A 15,141-nucleotide genomic window follows, 5' to 3' on the forward strand; every position below is an offset into this window, starting at 1 on the left:
GTGTGTGTGTGTGTGTGTGTGTGTGTGTGTGTGTGTGTGTGTGTGTGTGAGCGGGGGGGGGGCACACAGCAGATCTATAATCTATGATCCTGGGTGCCAGTGACCAGGCCCACCGTCTAAGACCGCTAATTGTGGTTAAAGACAGAGTATGTCCGTGGAACGGGGACTGAGTTTGACCCTTTCCGTTGCTGAGAAATGAACTCAGGACAGGATTTTCCTCACGGGCATTCTACTTCCCAGACTTGAACTGCTGAAGAAGCGCAGGGAGATACTCTAGCTGCAGGGTGCCTTGCTTGGGTTGCTTCTGGATAAAAATCTGTTTATTTCTTTTTCTTTTTTCTTTTAAAGATTTATTTATTTGGGGACTGGAAAGATGGCTCAGCAGTTAAGAGTAAAGACTGTTCTTACAGAGAACCCAGGTTCAATTCCCAGCATCCACGTGGCAGCTCACAACTCTGTAACTCCAGTTCCAGGATACCGGGCACCCTCACACAGATACACATACAGGAAAAACACCGACGCACAAAAAAAATGTTTTTTAAAGATTTAATTTTATGCATGTGTGTGAGTGCTTGCATGTGTATTTGCACTACCTGTGTGCAGTGCCCAGGTGCCAGAGGAGGGAGTTAAATCCCCTGGAACAGGTAGGACTTCCTGGGTTTAGTATCGTCACAGTTCTACACGCTTAGCGCTATTCAACTTAGATCATTTTTATTGTCCTAAAGAGAAATTGTGTACTCTTTAGCAGGCATTGCCCACCCCAAGCACAAAAGCCCTGGACAATCCCTTATCTATTTTCTGTCTCTGGGTTTGCCAGTTGTAGATGCCTCATATAGACAGAATCATGAGATTCTTAACTCAATTTGGATGGGTTCATCTCCATCATAGCATGCAATCAATAAACAGTATTTGATTATATTTCATGAAAAAATATTCAGTCCAGAAATGAGTATTTCAGTGTCCAGTGCTGTGTGGCACATGACCTTCATGACCTATGTAATGTGGTGTCTATGCTCGTACTTCTTTAGGGCTGCTGAAAAGGGAAACTTCGAAGCTGCTGTGAAGTTGGGAATCGCCTACCTCTACAATGAAGGCTGTAAGTCCCGGGGCCCCGATGTGTGGTGGCATCTGAGATAAGCATGAGCCTCAGCCCTTTGGAGATTTAGCAGCATAGTTCTGCTGATATTGGCCCTGTGTCTCCCCTTGACAGTTTGACATAGGTGCTAACAAGGTCACCTCTTTCCCTCACTTGGGTCAGCAAGGAATGACTGAGCAGAGCCTCAGAATGGGGACTGCTCAAGCAAATCCCCCTGTCTCCAGATGCCCTCCCTTCAGTCCGGGCAACACTAAGACCTATGCGCGGACGTAGATAGCTTCTTCCCTTGGCCGTCCTCTAGAGTTTGGAAAGAAATCAGCGTGCCTCATTCTGCAGGGGACCAGTGACACAGGCATGGGTCTGTGTGGCTAACAGCAGCGCTGTCTACAGCCTGAATCCTTTTGCTCAAGGCGAGCTGCTTTTTAACAGGCTTTTTTCCCTGCTCCTCTGCTGGGCACTGAAGGAGTGAGCCTCAGCTGTGATGCCCAGTCTCCAAAGTGTAACATTTAGAGTGTAGACTACCCCTGTCCTACATCTTCAAGGTCTGGTGTCTGGCTGACAGTCCCTGACCTTGGCCAGCTAACAGGACTGTTAGGGCCAGGAGCCTGTGAGCAGCCTGCACTTCCACACCAAGGTCCTGCCCCTCCCTCTTGTCAGTCAGCCATTCCCAGAGGTCATTCACGTACCTACAGTGTGTAAGTTCATAGTTGTTGGTGGGTTTTTTCTTTATTTTGTTTGTTTTTGTATTTTCCTAGGGTTGTTCTCATTTTAGAACAGGCTCATCCTTAGGGGACCCTTTCCCCAGCCTGGTCCCCTAGGTCAGTTCTAAGGACAGTTCTACACAAAAAAAAAAAAACCAGAGAGAGAGAGACAGAGAGAGAGAGAACCCTTCCTTCCTGCCATATGCAGGGTCATTTCCCTCGAGGAAGGAGGTTAAAGCTGTGGGAGAACCATCCCCTGAGGGTCACAATCCAGGCTTCCTGAATGACTCCAGTGGGGGCCTGTGTCAGAAATTACCTGAACAAAATGGGGAGCATTTGGAGCCCCATCCCTCAGAGCTCTTCTGTCTGAAGCTTTGCACCATGTCAGGTTTTGCCAAAAGACTGGCGATCTTTGTTCGTTCCATGTCCCAGAGACGTCATGGGTTTGTCCTGTTTCTCCCACAGTATCTGTGTCGGATGAGGCCTGTGCGGAAGTGAATGGCCTGAAGGCCTCTCGCTTCTTTAGTATGGCTGAGAAGTTGAATATGGGTTCTGAGCCCTTTATCTGGCTCTTCATCCGCCCACCATGGTCAGCATCTGGAAGCTGCTGCAAGGCCGTGGTCCACGACAGCCTCAGGACAGAGTGCCAGTTACAGAAAGTAAGTCCTGGAAAGGGCACAGCAGCCATGAGCCCAGCTAATGTCCCAGGACGAAGGGAAACCTGGAGTCGGTTCCATGGGTCAAGAAGTGGGGGTGCACAAAACTGAGTCCAAGGCCGGGGCTCTAGCTCAGTGGTAGTGCTTTTGCCAGCATGCTGGGATTACTCCTGAAAAGCAAAGAGAGGGTGCGGATGATGTAGGAGAAACATCTTGAATGGGTGTGGTGGAGGTCTTAGGGTCTGGGGTGAGGACAGAGATCTTGGTGAACATGTCGGTGCATGGAAACTAAAGATTTAGGCTGAGTAAAACAACCGCAGCTGAAAACTGAAATCGAGGATTGGCGGCGTGGGGGTCTGGACAGCAGGACTGGGGGAGTTCTGTCTGCCCGGAATCATATTTACCATTCTCTTTAGGCTCATAAAGCTTCCATACTACACTGCTTGGGAAGAGTGCTAAATCTTTTTGAGGTAAGTCAAGTTTTTCTCTGTATTTATTAGACTTTGCCTTGTTTGGCCTTTCAGTGGCCTAGATCCACAAAGTCCTTGAAAACTGACAAAGGGGAGTGTCTAAGGCCAATACAAATGCCAGGACCTGCTCTGAGCTGCTCCTTGGCATAGGGCTCCTGGCTCCGCCCACTCTGCTTTTGAGGGAGGTAAATGGGACAACTAAGAGCCCAGCAGAGCGGATGTGCTGGGAACAGCCCAGGCAGTGCTGCTGTGATCCTCACAGGGCGCTCCTGCTGGTGGGCCATGCAGGATCCTCGCCTCCCGGGCATTTTAACAGGCTCTGATCTGTGGATCCTTTTCGCGGGTTTAGAACTGGTAGTAACTTTTAGGGAACACAGCAAAAGGATGTGGAAGACAAGTGAGGCAGAAGAACACTTCTCAGTACCACTGTTCCTGGTGCTGAAGGGGTTTCCTGTGACAGCAAGGGTGGATGCAGGCTTTGTGTGTCCTAGAGCTGCCCCACACTAATGGGAGGCAGAGCCCGACACCCTACACCCTGTCGGGTACTTGTTGAGCACTGTGTGTTCAGTGGCATCCTTTCTTGCTCTGATGTAGTTAATTCATCCGTTAACGCTCTGTGTGTGATTGTTTAGAGGAAATGGAAGAGGGATTTGGCATTGCACAGAAGGTGAGAAAGAACCCTCTGCTTGGTCTTCTAGGACGAAGAGAAAAGGAAGCAGGCTCACAGCCTCTTTGAGGAGTCTGCTCTTCAGGGATGCTTGGCTAGCTCATACCTCCTTTGGGAAAGTGACAGAAGGCTAGATGTAAGTGGAACCTTGTCTGGTGGTGGGTAGACCACACAGAGCAGTTTCCTGTGGTCCTGGATGAAATTTACCAAAGGGAGAATGCTTTCTCGGCTCCTGGGCTCCTGGGTCTTTGGACTCATCTAAGCAGCAAGCTGCTATCAAACATCCCCCAAAAGACTCCCGTGACTTGAGGGTAAATGTTGGAGAAGCCAATGAAGTTGAAGCATGAGGGAGAGATATTTAGAACCCTGTGGTCCCTCTCAGGACACAGTCATGTAAGGCTTCCTCTCTCTTGTTGGCAGATGTCTGATCCTGGACGATGCCTCCACAACTTCCGGAAACTCAGGGACTATGCTGCCAAAGGCTGTTGGGAAGCACAGGTGACGTGGAGATCTGGATTCTTTGCTTTCAGTGTTGGGGCAGGCCTGTCTAGTCTCTCAGCAGGAGACTTAGGGAAGCAATAAGTAAGACTGGCCCAGGATGAGCTGAGTCTTTTGTTCAGCTTTAATTTTTCGTTTATGTACGTGTGTGTGCTTACCTATGTGTGACCCATGAGTGTGCAGTGCCTGTGGAGACCAGAAAAGGATATTGGGTCTCCTGGAATTAGAGTTACAGGCAGTGTGAGCCACCTGATGTGGGTGCTGGGAATTGAATCTGGGTCCCCTGGAAGAGCAGCGAGTGATCTTACCTACTGAGCCATCTCTGTAACCTGAGGTATTTTTAGTGATGGTGGTTTCTGCCAATGAAGGCAAAATAAATGAGCTGTTTGCTATGAATGATATGAAGTCAGCACTCAGCGTGGACCTTTGAGAGGGTTCTTGAGTGGGTGCAGGCAACCCCACAGCCGTCCTGTGAACTCGGCAGGTAGGGAATCGGATGGAACTCTAAATGGAAGAGTAGGTAAGGATACCTACATCAGATAGCTGGGGAAACTGATAGAATTGCTAGGTGGGGGAAAAGATGCAAGTACACTGTGGTCATAAATCCATATACACCAGGCTGTGTGTGTCCTGGGAAATCAGACGGAAGTGTGTGGCGGGTGTCGACAGTGACCGTCTGAAGTCTCTGTGGGCAGTAGATTCTGGGTTCTGACACATCTCCGTCCATCCTCATCCGTTGACTCCAATGCCATAAGTGTACCGTCTCAGAAGAGAGGAAACTATTGGGGCTGCAGAGATGCTCAGTGCACTGGGCAGTGGTGGCGCACGCCTTTAATCCCAGCACTTGGGAGGCAGAGGCAGGCGGATCTCTGTGAGTTCGAGGCCAGGCGGGTATACAGAGAGAATTCCAGGGAGATACGCAAAGAAACTCTGTCTCAGGAAAGAAAAAAGACTACCAACTATTCTCCAAGAGGACCTTGGTTCATTTCTCAGAAGCCACTCGAAATCACCTGTAATTCTAGTTCCAGGGGACCTGATACCTTCTTCTGTCCTCTTGGGCTCCAGGCATGCACATGATGCAGACATACATGTAGGCAAAACACCCATACACACACACACATCTTTAAATTATGTATTTATTAGTTTAGTTTTAAAAAAAAACAAAAAAGGACTTATAGATTGAGTCATCAGAGAGGATTCATCCAGTATGTGATATAAACAGACACAAAGACCCATAGCCAAACATTAGGCTGAGCTCGGGGAATCCTGCTAAAGAAAGGCAGGAAGGATTGTACGAGCCAGAGGGGTCAAGGACACAACAAGAAAACCCACAGAATCAGCTAACCTGGGCTCCTAGGAGTTCACAGAGTCTGAACCGACAACCAGGGAGCCTGTGTGGGACTGACCTAAGCCCTCTACATACATGTGACAGTTGTGTAACTTGGTCTACTTGTGGGACTCCTAACAGTGGGAGCAGGGGCTGTCCTTAAAGCTTTGGCTGGCTTTGGGGACCCTGTTTCTCATACTGGGTTGCTTTTCCCAGCCTTAATACAAGGGGAGGTGTTTAGTCTTACTGCAACTTGATAAGCCCTGTTTGTTGATATCCATGAAAGGCCTGCTCCTTTCTGAACAGAAACAGGGGCGCGAAGAGGGGGGGTTAGTGGGAGGAGAAGAGGGAAGGGAAACTGCTATCAGGATGCATAAATTAAAATCAATTTAATTAGTAAAATAAAAAGGAAACTGGTGCAGAGAGGTCCCCATCCTAGAGATCGACTTGGGCAGGCAGATGTGTGCCCTGTGCTGTCTGCCTGCTGAGCCCTTCTGAGTGGAGAAGCTGGGAGTTCACGCTGCCCTTCTCTCTCCCACAGCTGGCCTTGGCCAAAGCCTGTGCAAGTGGAAGCCAGCTTGGACTAGAGGGGAAAGCCTGCAATGAAACGGTCTGCCAGCTGTTCCAGGCCTCCAGGGCTGTCAACAAGCAAAAGGTCTTCTCTGTGCAGAAGGGGCTCAGTGACACGATGAGGTGAGGCCTTCCAGAGCCTGTGTTTGATCTGACTGCGGAGCAGTATCTTTTTCCTTTTCTGCGTGCACGTGCATAGGAGTGCATTGGGCACATTCACATGAGACCCAAAGCTGATGCTGTCAATCTTCCATTGCTCTTCTCCCTCATTCAGCAAGACAGGGTCTCTCAGGCTGGCCAGAGCTCACCAGTTGCTCTCGCTAACTGTATTAGTCTGAGGACCCCATCCCAGCTTCCAAAGCTGGAATTAGTGGCTAGTTGCCACACACACCTGGCCTTTTCGTGGGTTCTGGGGATCCAAACACTAATGCTCACACTTGCTCAGCAAGCACTTAACCATCTCCCCAGCCCTGCTGTAGCCCAGGCTAACCCTGAACTTGTGGTATCCTTCTTTGGCCTCCTGAGTTCTGGGAATGTAGGCGTGAGTCACTGAAGTCTTTAAAGCTGAAGACCATGTTAAACTGTCCTAAACATGTAAAATGCTGAGACTCATACCTCCTCTTTCTGGAGCCAAATACAACCTTTTCTTTTCTTTTTTTTTGGATAGAAGAGGGCCTATATTTTGAACTCACACCTTATGATGAATTACCACCAACCCACAACCCCAGCCTACAACCTTTTCTTTACAGCTCTTTATAATTAGGGTATTTTGTGCCATTCAATGACTATGAGTCAGACCCAAACCAGTTGCTTTCCCAGCCATCCCTTCCCTGGCACAGCTCCTGTGACACCCGGCACGGTTGCCTTTCTTCCAGGCTGCAGACCCTAGTGCTGACACAAAGCTACAGAGTGTGAGAGGGTGAAATAGAAAATGCATGGTTTTTTTTTTTAAGCTGTCATCTGAAATTTCAACTAAAGTTTGGAGTTGTGATGGGAAGCTCCTTACACGTACTGCTTGGAACAAGATAATGTGATCAGTAAATGTCTTTTAAGAAACGTTTGTCCTGGGGCTAGAGTGATGGCCTCCTTGAGGAATTTGCTCGCTGTACAAGAATGAGGACTTGAGTTTGGTACCTATGCTTGGAGGGAGTGAGGATTGGAGTAGTGCCATGCGCTTATGGTCTTGGCATGAGGAAGTGGAGACGTCTGGGTCCTTGAGGTTCTGTGCCCAGCCAGGCTGGTCTAATTTGGAAGCCCTGGGTGCCAGTGAAAGACCCTGTCTCCTGTTGATGCATGCTTTTTTTTTTTTTTTGACAAAATCTCTTGGTTTTTTTTTTTTTCATTTTTTTTTTGATATTATGTATACAATATTCTGTCTGTATGTATGCCTGCAGGCCAGAAGAGGGCACTAGACCCCCATTACAGATGGTTGTGGGCCACCATGTGGTTGCTGGGAATTGAACTCAGGACCTTTGGAAGAGCAGGCAATGCTCTTAACCTCTGAGCCATCTCTCCAGCCCCCGATGCATGCCTTTTTCATCTCAGAACTCTTTTTGGTTTTTTTCAAGACAGGATTTCTCTGTGTAGCCTTAACTGTCCTGGAACTTGCCCTGTATGTAGACCAGGCTGGCCTCGAACTCACAGAGACCTGCCTGCCTCTGCCTCCCAAGCGCTGTGATTAAAGGCTTTTGTCACCACTGCCTGGCCAGTGGTAGCCCAGTAGTCTGATTTCTAAAAACAGATCACTGGGGCCAGCTAGATGGCTCATCAGGCAGAGGTGCTTGCTGCCAAACCTGAAAACCCAAGTTCAGTTCCTAGGACCCACTCAGGAGTGAACCAATTCCCAAAAGGCATCCTCTGTCTTCCAAATACCTCCTGGAATCATTTATGGTCTTGGTTCTCAGGTTTTACCTCCCTGGTAGAGAGGGACACTTCTGCCAGCCTTCTGTGCATCCATCTAAGGTGCTGGATGAGGGAACCAGAAGATTTTAGTGTGGAGACTGATTGGCTCTTGCCTTAAGTGGCATTTCTGGCTCTGATCCTCAGCAGAGCATTGTTATAAGGGTCCAAACAGAAGAGCCCGATGGTGCACAGTGGCCAAAACCCGATTTCTAGTCCCCAGCCCTGCTGTGCATCCCATTTTGTACCCACTGCCTCCGTTTGCACTGAGGATTGAGCTCAGCCAGTGAGTGCTTTGGTGACTGAGGGCTGACATTTCGTGACTTAGATTTCTGAACACCGGGGATGTGCATGCTTGGTGGGGAGGGAGGCAGGGTACAGAGATTTGTGGACCCACCAGCCTCCCAGTCTTAGCTGTGGGCCTCCCCAACTCCCTGGGACATGGAGTCTCTAGGTTGGTAGACCAGTGATTCCAAAGTGATCAACTCATTTGCTTAGACTGGAAAAACTTCGGCAGAAATCGCAGGTATGGCACTTGGCCTGGTTTTCACAGGTGGCCCTCTCTCCACAGGTACATCCTCATCGACTGGTTGGTAGAAGTTGCCACAATGAAGGACTTCACGAGCCTATGTCTCCACCTGACAGTGGAGTGTGTAGACCGGTACTTGCGGAGGAGGCTGGTACCCCGGTACAAGCTCCAGCTTCTCGGCATTGCCTGCATGGTCATCTGTACCCGGTGAGAACCCCTTATTCAAATGGGACTGTGTGCATATGTGCTGGTCCCTCCGGGGTGTGGGGCCATTATCCTCCCCATTCTGGTAGCCGATTTTTAAGAGAAATGAGTCTTAAGGGTCCTACCTGCTCAATTGTCTAAGGGAGAGATAGCAGAGTTGACCCTTCGTAGGTTGACTGTACCTCTGCTGGGGTCCCGTATCCCCACACAGTCTCAGGACCCAGACATGGACCTGGGAGGGCCTAAGCTAGACCACACTTTCCCAGGATCCAAAGGGTGACAGTTGTCAAGACGGATGATAGGGGTCCGCCCTTACCCTCCTCCTCAGTCCTCAGAGTTCACAGGACTGTATCACTGATGTCAAATTCTCAGGTCTTTACCATCTGCTTCCCATAGTCCTGGGCAGGAGACCCTCAGTTCCACCTCTGAAGCCGCATCAGAGCTATTCCTGCACAAGGGTGCCACTCGGAGGAGGATGCTCTGTCTCTCAGGCTTTGTATTTTATCCCAAACTGCCTGTCCTCAGCCAGTGCTTCCTTTACCATGGTTTTGGCCTCTGGAAGTGCTGTGGAACGCAGATTTCATAATATGGTTTGCATTTTCTTATTCTCCTAAACTCAACATGGTCTACCGTTTCCCCCTAGGACACACATTCCAGACCCTCTCCTTGTCTCTTGGGCCTGCTGAGTAAGGCATAGCATTGCTGCTAACTACTTCCTATGTTCTTGTGAGAACTCCCTTCCTTAGGGTTTCTATTGCTGTGATAAAACACATGACCAAAAGCAACTTGATGAGGAAAGGGTTATGTTGGCTTACACTTCAGGTAACAGTTAATCTCTAAGGGAAGTCAGGGTGGGAACCTGGAGGTAAGGACTGATGCAGAGACTGGACATCGTGATGCGCGTCTTTAATCCTAGTCTTTGGGAGGCAGAACCAGGTGGATCTCTGTGAGTTCAAGGCCAGCCTGATCTATAAAGCAAGTTCCAGGACAACCAGAGCTACACAAAAGAAAATAAAAAGGCCTGTTATAGAGGCCATGGAGGAGTGCTGCCTACTGGCTTGCTCCTCATCTCTTGCTTGGCCTGCTTTCTTATAGCACCCAGAACCATCAGCCCAGGGGCCACACCACTACAGTGAGCTGGGCCCTCTCATATCAATCATCAACCAAGAAAATGCCCTAGCGACTTGCCTGTAAAGCAGTCTCCAGAAAGATTCCTCTGTCCCAGGTGACCCTATCTTGTCTCAGGTTGACACTTACCTGAACATGCAGGCAGAGCGTCCAAGGCTACTGGGATGGGTTTTTATTCTGTGTAGACATGAAGGAGCCCTACCTAGTTCACATCTTGCTCTCTTCCAAGTTCCCTGGGTTGTCATTGTTCCTGTAGCCACCAAAGCTGCCCACGCTCACCTTTCATAGCGGGTTAGTCATGGACATACCCACTCACTGTGGACACTGTAGTACCTTTGGGTGTCTGTACGCCCGCTGGAAGAAGCATGGCTTTTTACCACCAAAGGAGGCCTCATGACTTCAGGGATAGCAAAGTGAACCTGCCATACCCCAAGCCTTTTTCAAATAGGCTCTTTGACCTAAATCTCGCACCCCAGGTCTTTAAACTGCAGACTGGGCACGGCAGTACATCAGGCGGATCTGGAATACGTGAAGCCAGCTCCCCCCCCCCTCAGCAGACTGAGGTGCCTAGCTTGGCTCTCAGAGCCTGTGTTGCCTCTTCTCCCCACCGTCACCTCAGGGCTCAGTGCAGGGCTCTCATGTGTGACCTTCTCCCTCCTGCCCACTCTGGTGGGCCGAATGGCAGTCATTCATGCTGCAGAGTGCCAGGACTGAGCAACAGTCCACATTTGCTGGGGAGGGTGCCAGTGGGACCACTGGAGCAGAGTGTTCCTGGGATCAGCTCCTGTGGCGGGTAGAGAACAGGGTGCCCAGTTGCCTCAGGGACAGTCAGGGTTCCTGTGGCCAAACGCTGGGCTGTGTGTAGACCTTCAAGCAACCTCCAGGCCCTTTACTGCCAGTGTTTGCTCCCAGTAGCTCACCTGCTCGCGTTTGTACTGCTTATACTCAGATCCTGTCCAAAGATAAAGCAGGAGCTGAAGAGGTCCGTTAAGGTTCCAGCATTGGATTAGTGTCTAGGTTTGAACCACAGCACAACCAAACAAAACCAGCAAAGTTCTCGTCCGTAAGATTGTAAAGAGGATTAGAGAACTGAATTATAGTGTCCCTCATAGGTCCTTTTCGAATGAGAATGGGGATATGACCACTCCTGAGTATGGTTGCGGAGAGGGGCTTCATTGTAGATATGAGGGTGAGAACAGCCAGAGGCATCTGGAAGAGTCCAGACTGAAAATGGCCAGCAGAATAGACCAGGCCACGAAAGGAGAGAGAGAAGGAGAGAGCAAGAATGGTCCAGGAGCAGGGGAGAGAGAGAGAGAGAGAGAGAGAGAGAGAGAGAGAGAGAGAGAGAGAGAGAGAGAGCGCGCGAGCACCAAAAGGCTGTATGTATAGCTGAAGTGGCTGAGTTATGTAAGGATAAGAAGCTGGGGAGGGAGGGAATCAAAGCCTTGAGGGGAGGGGCAAGGAGTGCTGGGAGGGGCCACAGGTACTCAGAGAGACTTGTCCAGGTTTCTTTGGGAGCTGACACTTCTGCAGTTGTCTTTCCTATTTGGTCTGCGTGTCTTGTTTGGCCTCCCTCTTTGTGGCACCTCTAATCCGCTGTGCCTTTTGAGGCCTCCCAGAGGCTTCCTGAGCTGTATGTAGCCCCCCCCCCCCCAGCTCAGAACTGAGACCCCGTCTCTGCATTCCAGGTTCATCAGCAAAGAGATTCTGACAATTAGAGAAGCTGTGTGGCTCACAGACAACACGTACAAGTACGAGGACCTGGTCCGGATGATGGGAGAGATCATCTCTGCTCTGGAAGGGAAGATTCGAGTAAGTGGGGTTTGGGCTTTCCTTTGAACAAAATTATCTTCTTGTTTGAGGTCGCGGGGGTGAGGTGGCAGGTGCTGTGGAGACAGCACCTAGAAGCCATGCGTGCAGTGTGCCATGTGCACAGAAAGCCCGAGCTTAGGCATCAGCATGGACACTTGGCCAGACCCCTGCCAGGCTGGGCCGCGGTGTGGCATTGCCGGATGAGACATGATATTTACTTCCTTCTCCTGTTTAGGTCCCTACTGTGGTTGACTACAAAGAGGTCTTGCTGACACTGGTCCCTGTTGCACCCAGAACCCAGCACCTGTGCAGCTTTCTCTGCGAGCTCTCCCTGCTGCACACCAGCCTGTCCATCTACGCCCCAGCCCGCCTCGCCTCTGCAGCCCTGCTCCTGGCCAGGCTGATGCATGGGGAGAGTAAGAGAAGCCCTGTGGTGGGGGAAGGGGAATGTCCTGGTGTCTGGGAAAGCTCTCAGGTAGGAGAGGTTGGAAGGGCAGAAAATAACACTTCCTCATCCTTCCTGGAGAAGAAAGCACAGCAGAATGGCCCCAAAACAGTTGGGGCGGGGGGAGTGAGGTGGTTCCAGGTGAAGCAGTGTATAGTTTCAACAGTGCACACCTTATGTGGAGCTATTCAAGGATGTTTTAGTTTGGTTTGGTTGTTTTGTTCCTCACATTTATATTTAACTTAAATGTGCACGTGTGTGCACGGACAATGCCATGGTATGAGTGTGGTGGCTGGAGGATGAATGGCTTGCGGGAGTTGGTTCTCTCCTTCTGCCATGTGGCTGGCTTCTAGGAATCTGTCCCGGGTCATCAGGCTTGGTGACGAGTGCCTTTGCCCTGACCCTGACGGGTATTTTGAAGGAACTAAAGCCCAAGTCTGGAAAATGTCATCAAACTAGTGGAGCTGTGGGGATTGTGGGGCTCTGTCACATTTCCTGCCTGCTTTCCTCCCCAGTACAGCCTTGGACCACTTACCTGTGGGACCTCACTGGGTTCTCTTACAACGACCTCACGCCCTGCGTCTTGAGCCTTCATAAAAAGTGGTGAGTCTCTCTCAGCGCTGGAGAGAACCGAGTGGGGGGGTCGTGAGTCATGGTCAACCTGAGCCACTTGTCAGTCCCGACTAGAGTTGTTCTATGTTGTGTAAGCTCGTGTACCACCGTGTGCGTGTGAGGTCAAAGAACAGCCTTGCACAGTGAAACCTCTTTGCACCCTTTCATGGGTTCTGGAAATTGAACTCAGCTCATCAGCCCTGTGCAGCGAGCATCTTTAGCCACAGAGCTGTCTTGCCAGCCCCAGGTTGGCTTTTTAAAATTCCAGGCCTGGGCTTACCTCTGTGTTCACACTGAACCTGTCTTCTTGAGGAAGAGGAGCCAGCAGACAGTCCTTGCCTGTGCCCGTCTGCCGCACCCACACACCTCCGCTCGCCCTCATTGCTCTGCCGCCTCCCTCCTGAGTCTTCACCCTGTGTGGCTGTTTCCTCACCTCACCTTCTGGGTCCTTAGAAAAAGGCCAGATAGGAAAAAAAAGTTTCCGTTTATGGAATCTCACAGTATATACAAACCACAACTAAACTTAGGCCCCATGCCCAGCAGTAGATGGCAACACAAAAGGAACTTCATAATTTTGTTTGTTTATTTTTGTCTTGTATTGCTTGGGGAAGTTTTTTTGTCTTACTGCTCTTTTTGCTTATATATTATGGTTCTCAATTTTGTGTTTTTATGGGTTTTGTGTGTGTGTGTTTAAGGTTTTTAAAGTTGTTTTATTTTGTTAATTCTGGTTTGCTTGCTTTTTTAACGTGCCTATTTGTTTTCTGAGGAAAGAGAGAAAGAAAGCTTGGAGTTGGGTGGGGAGAAGATGGGGGAAGGGAAACCATGATCAGAATATATTATATGACTTTAAAAAAGAAAGAAGGAAAGAGGACATCCACAGTCTGTACAGGGTGTCAGGTCGTGACGGTCTATAGGAAAGGGGGAGTGGGCGGTGGGTGGAGCTAGAAAGATGGTTCAGTGATTAAGAGCATTTGATGTTCTTCCAAAGGACCTGGGTTCCGTTCAGTTCCTAGCACCCACCTGGAGACTCATAACCATCTATAACTCCATTTCTATGGGTTCCCATGTTATCTTTTCCACAGGTACCACGTGTGCATGTGGTGCATAGGCATACATGCAGACGGATCACCTATACATAAAAGAAGAAATAAATGAAATAAATTTTTTTTTTTTGAGACAAGGTTTCTCTGTGGCTTTAGATTCTGTCCTGGAACTAGCTCTTGTAGACCAGGCTGGCCTCAAACTCACAGAGATCTGCCTGCTTCTGTCTCCCCAGTGCTGGGATTAAAGGCATGTGCCACCTCCGCCCAGTGAAATAAATCATTTTTAAGAAAGAAACAGGGTGGGAAGAATAAATGGGGTTGTGGAACGGGTCCCTGGGTAAGGCCAGGGTGCCCACATCATGTTCCAGGTTGGGGACATCTGTGCAGGGGTAGGTACAGACAGACATTGGGCTGCAGGCTGTGAGTAGAATGTCATGGGACACTAGGCTGGATTTGCATCTGCCTGTGGCTGCTTCTCTTTCTTTTCTCAGCTTCACTTGCAGACTTGCTCCTCCCACTTCCTGCTGGCTTACTGCTTCCTTCCTGGGGTCCTTTCTCTGGGCGCCACTGCTCTCTGGTTCTCTACTCTCATCACCTCCACTCTGAGGAGCCTAGTTTTCTTTCATTGCTCACAATTGCTCTGTCAGAAAATTAACCAAGGACGCCTAATCCCAGCCCAGACTGCCTCGCTTGCATGTCTGAGCTGCTGCCTCTGCTCTGAGTGTCCCTCCTCACAAGCCACAAGATCTGGCCTTCACGTGACCTTGGTCATGCCTTGGGCCTTACAGCCTGTTCCTTCTGTTTACCTCAGCCCAGAACATCACTGTTGGCTTCTGGGGTGAGGTCAGAACCCTCTAGAAAAATCCACAGTGCCCCTCTAACCAACACATTCTTTGCCTTCCTGTCTCTCCACTGGGCTCCTCTGAGTAGGACCTGCTAGTATTATGCCTTTGCCTACTCTGTTGCTTCCTGTGGCACCCAGAACAGGTAGCTGGTGGCTGAGGAAGCGGGGTGACTGTTACAAGCAGGATCAGTGTCTTGGCCCTCCCACCTTTTCTTGTTCTGGTTGTTTGTCATCTGATGCTGGCAACCAGAAGCTGTTGCTAAGGATTGTTTATTTGCCCCCCCCCAAAAAAAACAAAAGTGTGTTTGTGTATGCTAAATATATTAAATATATCTCCAGTTATTTTTATTGTTTTTTTAGAATAAGTTTTTTATATTTATTTTATTTTTATGTACATCGGTGTTTTGCCTGTATTGATGTCAGAACTTAGAGTTAAATTGAACCAGATGGTGGTGGTACACACCTTTAATCCCAGCACTGGGAGGCAGAAGCAGGTGGATCTCTGTGAGTTTGAGGCCAGCCTAGTCTACAAGAACTAGTTCCAGAGCCGGGCAGTGGTGGCGCACGCCTGTAATCCCAGCACTCGGGAGGCAGAGGCAGGCGGATCTCTGTGAGTTCGAGGCCAGCCTGGTCTACAAGA

General features: G+C 49.6%; 1 protein-coding gene across 1 annotated transcript in view; it reads left to right on the forward strand.

Annotated features, from left to right (window-relative positions):
* Positions 1-15,141, forward strand: part of Ccnf (cyclin F) — a 25,808-nt gene that overhangs the window by 5,460 nt on the left and 5,207 nt on the right. The window contains exons 4-13 of the mRNA XM_005349188.3: positions 1,029-1,096; positions 2,263-2,456; positions 2,870-2,923; positions 3,622-3,726; positions 4,011-4,088; positions 5,957-6,108; positions 8,456-8,620; positions 11,434-11,557; positions 11,793-11,973; positions 12,518-12,605. Coding sequence (XP_005349245.1) covers positions 1,029-1,096; positions 2,263-2,456; positions 2,870-2,923; positions 3,622-3,726; positions 4,011-4,088; positions 5,957-6,108; positions 8,456-8,620; positions 11,434-11,557; positions 11,793-11,973; positions 12,518-12,605 — 1,209 coding nt within the window. The remainder of the gene's footprint in view (positions 1-1,028; positions 1,097-2,262; positions 2,457-2,869; positions 2,924-3,621; positions 3,727-4,010; positions 4,089-5,956; positions 6,109-8,455; positions 8,621-11,433; positions 11,558-11,792; positions 11,974-12,517; positions 12,606-15,141) is intronic.

Source organism: Microtus ochrogaster, chromosome 7, assembly GCF_000317375.1.
Source record: "Microtus ochrogaster isolate Prairie Vole_2 chromosome 7, MicOch1.0, whole genome shotgun sequence".
Taxonomy (NCBI): Eukaryota; Metazoa; Chordata; class Mammalia; order Rodentia; family Cricetidae; genus Microtus; species Microtus ochrogaster.